This window comes from Mirounga angustirostris, unplaced genomic scaffold (assembly GCF_029215605.1).
Source record: "Mirounga angustirostris isolate CCGP_5_RB_7025 unplaced genomic scaffold, mMirAng1.0.hap1 SCAF_1, whole genome shotgun sequence".
Lineage (NCBI taxonomy): Eukaryota > Metazoa > Chordata > Mammalia > Carnivora > Phocidae > Mirounga > Mirounga angustirostris.
In genome coordinates this window covers 151,530,251-151,543,199 of record NW_026991709.1, presented here as the reverse complement: position 1 = coordinate 151,543,199, position 12,949 = coordinate 151,530,251, and the positions used below count along the sequence as shown (strand labels likewise).

Genomic DNA, 12,949 nt, shown 5'->3' with positions numbered 1-12,949 from the left:
GGCGCAATGAAAATACCAACCCTGTCTCTTCCTAGCTGTGTGCCTAGGTCAAATTACCAACCTCTCTAATCTTCGGTTTCCTTATCTGTTGTCAACCTAAAATTGTCAGGAGGCAATAATTGAGCAAGAGCATTTATTTGGGATCAAAGCATTGCAATTCAGGGTACACAGATATGGGTAACAACCTAAATGGTGTCCCAGTTGGGAGCAAAATCAGGGGTTTTTAAAGCAAGAAGGGAATGCTTGTTTACAAAGAATTTTTGATTGGTGTTGGTGGCACAACTCTGATTTTGATTGACTATAATTAGTTTCAAAGGCTATCCCTAAGCCGTCTCTTACTGTAGCATGTTGTAGGTGTTTGGGCTGGCATTTTTGCAGTTTGGCCCGGTTCAAAAGTTCATGGTTCTACAGGTGAGGATGTGTCAAACGCCCATCTACTTAATGGCCTCCTGACTCCATTTGAAAACCTCTTGATATAAGTGCCCCATGTCATTTCAACTTTCACACTATGAAACATAGGTTATTATAGAATATGATGTTACCCACTCCCCACCGCGCCAGCAAACTATTGTATGTTAAATTTCAATTAGTTATATACAAATGGTTACCAAGGCACCTGCACAAGGTAACTATTTAACGAAAGCTAGCTATTGTTTTTAATTTAATACTATGATCGATTTCTTAAAACCACACTGGAAGGCAATTATAATATTAATAGTTTTGGCCGCTGCTTTGGCATGCTGTTAGTCTGATTGTGGGCAAGTTATTTAACCTATTTGTGTCCTGGTTTCCTCATCTGAGAAATGGGAATAATTGTAGTCCCTATATTGCAAGGTTATTTGAAGACTAAAAGAGTTAATATACACAAAGCAGTTAGAATAATACCTGGCAGGTTATAAGCCCTCAATAAACATGAGTTCATGTTTATTTTTATTACTGCCACAGGGAAAGTGAGCCTCAGAAAGGCTTAGAGTTCCAAGTAGCCAGGTGCAGGTATCTCTTTTTTTTTAACCTTGTGTTTTCTTCTAAGTGAATAGTGATCATTTGAGGTAGGTAGTTCAAGTTTGCATGGACAGTCTTTGGGAGGTGAGCACTAATGAGAACCATGACCTGGAAACAACTTTAAACTGATGGAAGCTTTAATACCATGGGGTTCATATGAGTCCAAAAATCCCCATCATGGTCTGCCATCTCTAGCTCCTCCGTCTCCAAAATCCCTCACCATTGTTTCCAAATTATTTTTAAATGTTCTCAATCAAAGTACCTCTTAGAATCCCGGGACAGTAACAGATGACCCGTCAGTAGTTCTCCATGAATTCAGTGTGTGATGATAATTTGTAATGTTTCTGTTTGGTTTTGGTTTTGCCTCAGAAGTTCGGAGCTAGGGTGGGGGTCGAGAGCTGTGATTCAGCGACACGCCCTGGATGTCAGACACACTGGGGGTGCTTTCACAGACCTGGGCTTGCAGGGCAGGGACGGGGATGGTGAATGGCCAACACTGACCAGAGATTAGACATGGTTGTCCTAATTTGAGAATACTTTCCTATTCAAGCTTCATACTCACGCTAGGGGGCACTCTTTGTGAAATCTAGGCTTATTATGCTAATGGTTTAAGATAATTATGTTGTTGAAAATGCTCCTAAGAAATTATCTCGTGTTTTCCTACACAGGCAGAAAACTAATAGCATTTAGTCACAGACACTACTATATATATACATATTTCCTTCTCCTTGGAAAGATTCAGGTGGGCTCACACTGCCTTCTGCCTTCTGTCATATCACCAATGGTGAATTCTTGATGTCTTACTCTAATTAATTGCTCTTATATCCCACTATTGCGGCAACTGAAGTCAAGAAAACCCACTGTGGTGTTCTCGAGCTCTTGTAAACTAAGAAAGGTTAAATAGTTTTAAATCTCCTTAAAATGCAGAAACCAAGGACCTTAAATGGTGCACTTAAAAATGCCAGCACACCAAAAGAGCTCTTAAGATTTTTAAATTAATCGTCATTCTCCATACACCAAACCCCCAATCACTTCCAAAGAAAAGCTCTTTGGAAACATTTAAAACACTTCAAGAATGCTAAAATGCCATGTTCTTTGAAGAATGATTAGAAATTGTAAGTGCTTCAGACATTTTTTTTCCCTTTTAATCTAAGTGTCTCCTTTTGAAAGCTTGTCAAGGTGCAGGAACGGAAAGCAAAAAAAAAAAAAAAAAAAAGAAGAAGAAGAAGAAGAAAAAAAATTAAAGGCGATCAAGATAGAATGTCAAAACAAGCTTACAATTTCCCAAGATGGTTTTATGAAGCAAAGCTGTCAGTTTTGCTGTCATGGATCTTCAGAACAGCACAAGTTTTCAATTTTTTGCCTCATTATTCGCAGTGGAATTGCAAACTCTTTTTTTGACCTTTCAGAAATCAAGCCTGGAGTTGTGACATTTAAGTTACTCTTCTCCTCCTCTAATTACATAGGTTTGAGCTTTAAATAGATAATGATGAGACTTTCTCCAGGTGGGGACATGCTTTCCTACATTTTGGAAGGAGCTTATTGCAGAAGCTCATGCTCTGAAGGCCTGGGCTGTCTTTCCCTTATCGTATCCCTGACACTGAGCTTAGTGACTGTCACCTACCAGATGCCCAGCACACAGCTCCAGAGGTAGATGATGTCATTTTGTCACAGCATCCTCCTCGTGGAGAGGACAGGAACGGTGCTTGTACCATAACCTCCGCTGCTTCTTGGTTGCAGCTATGAGGTTGGGAAAGGAGTATGACATCTATTTCTTTCCACCCTGGTCAGAGGACATTGTTTTACTATCGTCCTCTCTCTCGGTCTCCAGAGCAGGGGTTCTCGACTGTAGCTGCACCAGAATCACCTGAAGGATTTGTAAAAACACAGATTGCTTGTTGTCAAATCATGCTTTGAAAACAAATGCTCTGGAGAAACAAGATATCCTTACATTTTGTTTTAGTAATTTTACATGGCATGGTATTTTGTTTTGGGCATCCAAGGGTCTTCTTGTTGTTATCACCTTCTTGTCTACATTCCGGAGTATTTTTGGAGCCAATGCAAGACACCTCATCTCTCTACCACTTCCTCTTCTTCGTGTTTATTTTCATTACAGTGCTAATGCATCCTGGATGTTCTCTTTCTTCTTGTAATTTCAGAAGCTTCAGGTCATTCTATTGAATTTTCTGCCCTGAATCTGGAAATATTTTCTTGAATTATTAATTCAGGAAAAAATACTTATGGTTCCGGGTCCTTATAAAAGAAGAATTGCATCAGACAAGAGAAACAGACAAGGAAGATTCTGTTCATAACTATGGCAATAAGGGTCAAGACTACTGCAATAGGGGTGAAAGACTGAACTCAACCTTGCACTAACGACTTACAGGGGAGTGCTGTAGTGAATCACTGGAAAAGCACTGGGGAAAGGTAGACAGGTGGTTGGTGAATTCAACTAAGTCATCTTCGCTGATTGGTGCTTATCAAAGTCAGTCTTCTTTCTACCCTCCCACAGAAACTGGCAGACAAGGGCACTAGTTCTCTTGATTGTTACATTTCAAAGAGATGGCTCCTGAATCCTCAAGAAAGACATACCTGGGCTAAGAGGCTAGTGGAAGATTTACACCCTAAAGGGGCAGAAATGCTCTAAGAAAAAGGAGGTAGAGGGACGCTCCTCTGGAAGAAACCCGTCTAAAGTTTGGTCAAGCTGAGAAAAACTTTAAGGCCATCATCCTCATAGCTACTCACAATTTAGTCTGGTGACTTATATTTTACAAAAGAGGATACTAAGGTCTAAAGAAGTAGTCAGTTCAGGGGTGCCTGGGTGATGCAGTCAGTTAAGCATCCGACTCTTGGTTTCCTCTCTGCCCAGTAAGTTTTCCATTTTGCTTTGCCTTACAATCTTTTACACGACCTTTCCCCCCCCCATTTTCCCCTTTTCCTTTTTCCTGTCTCTCTCTTTCCTGTTCACCAGAGTCCCCCATCAGTCATCCTGAAGTCTTGTCCCTACACCTTCCACCAGCTGCCCCTCAGGGTCCAGATTCCACTTCTAAGCATCTGATTTGGGGCAGCATTGACTTCCTATGCTGTATCTCCTAGAACTTGGCACAGTCCTGGTCAGGCCCCTGGCCCTACCTACATGTCACTCTGGAGTAAGGCGTGGTCCAAGTGGTCCTGTTGCCTGGGTTTGAACACAGACTCTGCCACACATGAAGTATGCTTGGGAGATTTACTTAACATCTCTGATGATCAGTTCTCGTTTTCAAAATGAGGTTGCTGTGAAAATGAAACTAGGTAATTCACATAGTGATTAGCACAGCACTTGTCACGTAGACATACTGTTTAAATATTTGCCATTGTTAACATTCAAGTCCCTGAGAAAAGGAGACTGGACACACTTTAACTCTCAGCGCCCAAAGCAGTAAAGTTCTCAAATATCAATTTTGGGTTTTTTTATTTTTTGAACATTTCTAATCCTGTGCCTTTTATCACCATTGCTAGCGTCCATTTTTGATCAAGAACTTCAGTAACACTGGCTGTATGCACAACAGAGACTGATGTTTACAGGCTGCTCAAAGCTGGTTGTAAGCCAACCAAAAAGGCCAGTTACTAACCCTGGCTTCATGGTGGTTGCTGAGCTATCCCCCCTAAAGAGGGTTCACTGTCTCCATCTTTGCAAGTGTGGAGAGTTTAAGCTAAATCCGTCTCCTTTCTATCCTTTTAACCTGTGGAAACAGACTCTTTACATTGTCTTTGCACTGCATTCTCATTGTTCTTGTTGAAGGTGCTGCTCTTGTCCTGTTGATAGAAGGACATGATATTGCACATCAGTGATTAATAGCCATCTTCTGAAAGTCAAAAAGAAAAACCACTCTGGATTTTCTTGTGGCACATCAGCTGTGTGCATCCATCCCCTCTCCTAACCCCTCCTCCCCCGCCAGCATCAGCTGACTCCTCAAATTACTCAGGACATGCCTATTAGTCCCAACCCTTTCCCGCTGTCTGACCCCTCAGCCTGGAGCTGAGCTGAACCTATTTTGTATGAACTTCAGTGTTTAGCAGCAGAAGCTTTTGTTATTGTTTATTGCTTTTGCTGTTGTTCTCTCCGCACTAGTGTCAGACTTGGACTGTAGCATCAAATCACATGGGGCGAGTTCACAAACACGCCCTGCAGTTTGCACTGGGGCTGCGACCTTGGGGCCATCATGCCAGGATGCACTCTCAAAACTACTCTTAGCATTTTCAGATCTCCTTTTAGATTCTTTACTTTTCCCCCATACATTACTCAGCACCCATCAGCATTCTAAACTTGTTAGATGGTGCATCCTGAATTAGCCTATAACTTTATCATTATTAATAATCAAGTCATGGGAGAAGAAGAGAAGGTTCCCAACTGAGAACACTGGTGGCAGTCCTTGGCATACATATATGCTTGCTTTCAGGAAGCAGTGTTGGGTCACAGTTAAACCTAGATCAGTCTGTCTAGCTCACATCCCGCTCTGTCACTAGCTGTACGAGTCGGCTTTAGTTATCGAACTTCTCTATCCTTCAACTTCCCTATCTGTATAGCCAGTAATAGTACTTACTAGTACAGTATGTCCAGGTGCTCACACATACTAAGCGCTCAATAAACATCACTGTCTTCCTTCTCAAAAACTATGTCCTCCTCTAAATTCTCTCCAATGGCCCCTCTTCTCTGTAATTACATGCTGTATTCCTATCACTCATTTTTAAAGGTCTCCAGTTTAATTCAAGGGCACATGTTAGAATCTTGAAAACAATGTTAACTCTTCCTTATATATGGTTTCCCTTTAATGACACAGAAGAATGCATTGTTAATGATATAAATCGATAGTCGTGAGCTAATAAATAATTTTAAAAATTTCTTGTACTATATGATATCATCCAAATCATCTGCTAGTTAGAATTTCTCTCCAACGCTCTGGTTAATATTCAGTTCCCAGAACAGCCATGGTCAAGGTCTGGTCACGGTGAAGAGCAGGTAGTGCCTAGTGGACGTGGGATATACCAGGTGCCAGAACAGCCATGGTCAAGGTCTGGTCGTGTTGAAGGGCAGGTAGTGCCTAGTGGACGTGGGATATACCAGGTGCCAGAACAGCCATGGTCAAGGTCTGGTCGTGGTGAAGGGCAGGTAGTGCCTAGTGGACGTGGGATATACCAGGTGTTTCCTTGTCCACAGTGGAGGGAGAGGGAGAAGGCTGGGTTAGAGTCCACCTTGTAATCCAGTTACCTACATGTTTGCAAAATACACAGTCCACAATCCTCCCCATGATTTTACTCTTCTGTGTTGTCTAAAGGATGATCCAGCATTCTATGAAGGCCAAGCCCTTCTTGGTCTGCCTCTTGGGCACATTAGTAAGATTTCTGTGACTATGTGAAATACACACCTTAAGCACTCTCAGTAGGAGTGACCCAGTTCTTCTACTCACATCTGAGGGGAAAAGATTATTTCTGGCCATGCCTCTTCAAAATGCAGCTTTATGGATGTTGGAGAACCAATACGTTAGAGCGATGCCATGATCAGCACATTCTAGGACTCCTTCTTAAACTGCAATCTCTTTAATATCCACCTGGCATTTTATTCTCCTACCTCCAGTAAGACAGCCCTCTGGCTTTAATTACTCGGGGTGATGGGCATCTCCAGGCATGGAGTCCGAAGCTTTAGGGTACCATTTACCAATGTACCACCCTACAGGCATGTGAGAGGCTGAAAGAGAGTGCTCATTCTTAACCTCTCTTTTCCTAGGAAATCGACACATCTGAAAAATATGTAGCAGATATCTCAATAAAATGTGAGCCGCAAATGTTGCCCTGGTCCTGCAGCACTCACCTTGAATGGTTTAAGGATGGATTAAGTAAATTAGGCATTTAGATCCAGAGCTCCCTGCGTTGGATGATTTTCTGATCCTTTTCTTCTGTGGCAGGTTCTGAGTCTAACAGCAGCACAGGCTCCTCGGGGTCTCTGCCCCGCACCCACGCACCCCTGCAGGGCGCGCCCCTGGCTACGGGCGTAGCCGCTGGCTCTCCGGGCTGTGTGCCCTATCCAGAGGGCGGAGCAGGGGGCCAGGCAGCCCCCAGCACCAGCTACATCCTCCTTCCACTGGAGGCTGCGACAGGCATCCCGCCCGGAAGCATCCTCCTCAATCCGCACACAGGTTAGTTCCTTACCTCTGCTATGGCAGGGACTCAAGATCAGAGTTCTGTTCTTGTGTTTGGGGCTTATAAATTCGTCAGCAGGTTTTCTTAAAATTCCTGAGCAGGAGAGCTAGGTGCATGAACCACTGTGTAGGGTCTTGATTTAGGAAGAGAAGATCTATAGCTATAATCTCTATCTCTATGTTGATATCAATATTGATATGTAGTTATAAATAGAGATTCTTCCCAGAAATATCCACTTTTCCCTCTATCCTCTTTGTATTGACCATGGTGTGTCTCAGGTATTCCTGGGAGCTAAGACCAGAGACCGTAAAGTGATGATCTGGGAAATACTAATTAAGATACCATGTTTCGCAGACTAAATCCCGGCTTAGCTTCTTATTATGTCAAAAGTGTTTTTGCATCCAAGATATTTCACAAACTTGAGATATCAATTGGGACACATAGCAGATTCTTACCTATAGGGTGCCTGGGTGGCTCAGTTGTTAAGCGTCTGCCTTCGGCTCAGGTCATGATCCCAGGACCCTGGGATCGAGCCCTGCATCGGGCTCCCTGCTCAGTGGGAAGCCTGCTTCTCCCTCTCCCACTCCCCCTGCTTGTGTTCCCTCTCTCACTGTGTCTCTTGCTGTCAAATAAATAAATAAAATCTTTAAAAAAAAGATTCTTACCTATACAAGTTGCTCTTTTGCCTTAGAATTTCACCCAATTCCACCTGGGGAATAAGGAATAGCAGTGACAAATAGGACATAGGGAGCAAATTCTTATGTATTTTAAGGATCCTAGGACTAGACTGGTTTTGGTGAGGTTTGGAAAATTGGTAACTTCAATGATTATTTTTTCCATGATCAATGGTTCTTTATTTTTTAATTTCTCTAGTGGTCAGTTAACATCCACACTGATTCCAAAGAACCCAGAGCATTGGGCAAATAGACTGACAAGCATCTGCCTCATGGGGGAAACTTCTCAACCAGGGGGATTTGTGCCCATGCCTCCAAGGCCATTTTGCAATATCCACTGACATTTTGATCAACATGACTGAGAGAGGAAGGGGTTGCTACTGACATCTAAGAAGGTAGATGCCAGACATGCTGCTAAACATCCTACAATGCCCAGGACAGCCCCTTCCAACAGAGAATTACCCAGCCAAAAATATCAGTAGTGCCATGGTTGGGAAACCCTGGGTTAGAAGGCTTGACATTGACTAGTTGCCTCTTTGGAAGCCTTTAGAAGTAATTGGGAAAAAAATTGAATTGTCTCAAAAAATGTCTGAGTTTTGGTTTCGATGATTCCAGAGTATTTCCGTGATTAGCTAAACTTGAAAAAGCAAAAGTGAATGAGAATCTCATAAAAGCAATCTGACTCAATCTTTTCACGTATATAGCACTACTAGTAATTAGGAAATTCAGAGAAACATGAGAATGATAGTAAAATAGTTACTTGAATAATTGCCACATTTTCATGAAAACATATGGCACATTCTCAAGGCAGGGTGTTTGATGGAGACATTTTGAAAATGCCATAAGCTTGAGGGAAAAGAAGGCATAATCATTTTATTGAAAACCATTTGAAAGCTTTCAGAAGAGATACTTCTAAGGAGAATATTAGATTGCTTTTATTTTATTTGGATCATTGGAAGTACTAAAAGGAAATTAAAAGAAAACCAGGATTATAGTCATTACTCTGGGCACTGATCGAAGGATGGTCTGACTCTGTTGGCTTAAATCCCTTCACTTCTAATTGAGACGGAAGGCTTGCTGACAAGAGCACACACAGACATTAGTTTTGAGTCATTTGTTTTAAGCAAAATTGCCGTGTTTCAAAAAAGCTCAACAGAGTATTTTTTAGGGTATAATGAAGAAATATTATTTGTAATGATATAATGGTTGTGCATGTGTTATGTGTATATTATCATGTATAATCTTGCTTATAGAAAAAGAAACAAAGTGCTTTTTGGTGTCAAGTCCCAATTCTTATGCATCAGATCCAGTCATTTAGAGCTGTTACCAAAATATGTCCTTTGAAAAAGGATCCTAAGCAAGGAAAAGGATCTAATCACACTGTCGAGTAGCTTCTCTGTATGCACCTCTCTGATCTGACAAATGCTTGACATTAAAATATCCCAACACCAGAAAGAAAATGTATTAATATATTGTATACCATGGTTGAGTGGTAGGATGGAAGGGAAATGATGTTTCTTCTTTCCTAGAATGTGTTTATTTTTGTAAATTGAAAATATGCATGTGTGTGTGTATACAGATCCATTATGTATCATATATACATATATGTGTGTATGTGTCTATCTATGGTGTGTATGTGTGCATGTCTGTCTGTCTGTCTATCCATCCATCTATTTATTTAATCTCCTATGATTCTACTATTGAAACTGGAAATTTGCCTCCTTTGGATTGGAACTCATCTTTCTCTGTCATTGCTGTGAACTCCTGAAATCCACACCTCTCCCCTTCCCTAAATATGTGGTAGAAATTCTTTTGTGTTAGGAGCCAACGGCATACGACTACTTTACTTCTTGTGTGAATAGCCCTTGGGATTCATTTCCCTGTTACCAGCTCATTTATAAGCTCCTTGTGGGAAGGGGCCAGCCTTGGCTATTTTTTTACTTCACTAGAGTGGATAGCAAAGTAGTCTTAGGCACTGTGCTCAAAAATTACATAGTATTGAAAAAATATCTACTACTCATATGTGGATGAGCATAGTAGAACAGTTTTTTTATCTAATATATTTGAGAATGTGGTTCATGTATGAAACCATGATAAAATACCTGTCTTAATTTTTTTCTTATTTCAGTATAGTTGATGCGCAATGTTACATTAGTTTCAGGTGTGCAACACAGTGATTCAACTTCTCTGCTTGTTATGCTGGGCTCACCACAGTGTAGCTCCTGTCTGTCACCATACAGTATGATTGCAGTGTCAATGATTAGATTCCCTATGCTGTGTCTTTTATTCCTATGACTTACTCATTCCATAGCTGGAAGCCTGTACCTCCCATTCTGCTTCCCCCATTTTGCCCATCCCTTCATCCCCCCTCCCTCTGACAATCACCAGTCTGTTGTCTGTATTTATAGGTCTGATTCTGCTTTTTGTCTGTTTATTCATAAAGTATCTGTCTTAAGCAGACAGAAGACAAGCAATAATTTGAGAATACCAAGGTGCCTGCCAGTCATGTCTACCAAATGAAACAAAAATGAAACTTCCTTTGTGGGCACAATTGACTTGCCTCTTCCTAAGTACCAAGTATTCGGCAACCTGAAACCAACCCATCCACATATATTCTCGCAGTTCCCCAAATGCAATCACAACATTTTATTTTGTCTGGCCTTAGACTCTGCTCTCAGCCAGTCTGATCTAACTCAGGACCTCTGGCCTATCCTTTCTTTGCTTTTCAGGCTTCTAGATGAGTGAGCTGCTGCAGAGGCTCTTTTTCAAAGTTATCCCCGTATAATGTATTCATCCTCACAAGGCAAGTCTGGGTTTGACTCTTGAGTTTGATCTTCTTCCTGCTGTCTTTGACTTGGCCTCCTTTTAGAAATTTTTAGCAGAAAGCTCATCTTTGTTTGGCTATTTTCTTTAAATTCAGAGCTATCCAGAGATGCCAACAAGCATTAACATCCCCCAAGTACTCATTAATCCCCATATCTCTTGTTTTGCCATTTCGCTTTGCCTTCATCTGGCGCAAATTCACGAGCGAGTGATGTAAGGGCATGCTATCGGCTGGGACTTGGCTTTGAGCATCCTTTTAGGGCTCATCTCTTTCAAATGCTCCTGATGGATTCTCCTGACACTACACTTTGTATTTTTCACAGGGCTTCTGGTATCTATTCTACTTCTTTCTTATTTTTTTCCACCTCTTTCTTAAATGTGCCATGAAGATTTTGTGTGTGACATGCCCCTCAACATATCTTTGCGAGATCTGAATTAACCTTAGCTTATCCATAATCAGCAGCATCCTTATGATTTGATTGATCACCTTCTAAGGACTAAGAAAGGAAAATCTCTTTTTCTCATGCCTCTCTATCTTTTTTAATAAATACCCTTCTGCCAAATACATGGCAGAAATGCATTCATGTTAGAAACCAAGAGCATTTGATTACTTTGTTTCTAGTGTGAATTGCCCTTGGGTTCATTTCCTCATTACCAGCATATTTATAAGCTCTTTGTGGGGAGGGATCAGATCAGGTTTTTTGTTTTTGTTTTTGTTTTGCATCTCTGGAATGGATAACCAAGTCTTAGTCTTCATGCAAGGCTCAATAATTATATAATAGTAAAATAATATCTACTGCACAGGATGCCTGGGTGGCGCAGGCGCTTAGCATCCGACTCTTGGTTTCCACTCAGGTTGTGATCTCAAGGTCCTAAGATGAAGCCCCACATCGGGCTCTGCCCTCAGCGGGGAGTCTGCTTAAGACTCTCCCTCTCCCTCTGCTCCTCCCCGCTGCTCGCTCTCTCTCTCTAAAATAAATAAATAAAATCTTTAAAAAAATAATATCTACAGCACATTATTCATGTTGTTGTGGAAAGTGGAGAAGTTTTCCACCTAAGGCCATGTATTGAGGGGAATGAGCACTCGGCCAGCTCGTGGCAGCCCGACTTGCCTGCACCCTTTACCTGTGCCAACACATGTGCCAGGGCCTGCCAGGCATGCTCGTGCAGTTCTGGACACGAAAACCTCTTTTAAGCTGGATGGTCCTAGGGCCAATCGTCTTTCCTTCCCCTTTGTTATTCAGCAGCTGTCATTCAAACTAATTGCCCGTATCCAGTTGTAATTGCATCTGGACTAACAGAAATGGCAGCATCTAGAGAGGCCAGCGTTGCCTGACTTGAAAACCAATAGTCGCCTGTCCTAACTCTCTTAGGAAATCATGTCTGTTCCCTTCCCTGCATATCCATCTTACTTGTTTCAGTCTCTCACGTCTTTCCACCTCTCCTTAGTGAGCATAAAAGCAGTCTTCTATTCTCTCTCTTCTCTTCCAGAAGAACCTGCCACCTCTCTCTACCCAAGGGAGTCCTGAGTACTTTTCATATGCAATTATTTGGAAACATTTCTTTTGTCTGCTTCATAGCACATTAATAATATTTCACACAGAGGATCTAAAATTTATCAAAAAGGACACCTGAATAATTTGTGGTTATGTTTTTCACCCTAATTATGGTCTGTTTTTCACGCTACCTTACTTCTCACTGGGGTAAATTGGAAGTCGTAGGAAATATAGTAAAGATCATTTTATTTTTAGTTTCCATCTCTGTATATGTGTGGTGTGTGTGTGTGTGTGTGAGCACAGAATGAGACTGATTTTGAAATAAAGTTGCTGTGAAGATTTTTTTAAATGCTAGGTATCCAGAATTTTCCTCTTTTTGCAATATAAAATAAGGGAGGGGGCTAAGAATTAGAACACCAAATGGGCTGATAGATTTTTGGAAATTGAACTATTTTTTCATTCTTTCCCAAATTGAGGCTTTGGGGAGAAAAAAATGGGTTGCAGATTTTAAATCCAGAAGAAAGTTATTTTTGAAAAAATAAAGCATTTAAAACAATTAAATGTGGCTAAAATTAAATGACAGTGATAGGAAAACAAGTGCCTATGAAGAACATTAACATTTTTTTAAAATATCTCTAAATTTAGTCATTGTTCTGTGACTATAATTCTGGCACATTTGCTTTTCCATCACAGCACATTGTGATTGGTTATGAAACTGTTGTCAGAATTTCCTTAGTTCATGAATATGCAGCATTTAAGGGTTTCATGTTGCACACA

General features: G+C 41.2%; 1 protein-coding gene across 17 annotated transcripts in view; it reads left to right on the top strand.

Moving 5' to 3' along the window:
- ARPP21 (cAMP regulated phosphoprotein 21) overlaps positions 1-12,949 on the top strand; it is a 155,528-nt gene that overhangs the window by 82,730 nt on the left and 59,849 nt on the right. For 16 of the 17 annotated variants that reach the window (XM_045904076.3, XM_064590336.1, XM_064590343.1 and 13 more), the window contains one exon: positions 6,945-7,175. The exons of the other annotated variant lie outside the window; for it this stretch is intronic. In XM_045904076.3, the coding sequence (XP_045760032.1) occupies positions 6,945-7,175 (231 nt within the window). The remainder of the gene's footprint in view (positions 1-6,944; positions 7,176-12,949) is intronic. 17 annotated transcript variants of the gene reach the window in all.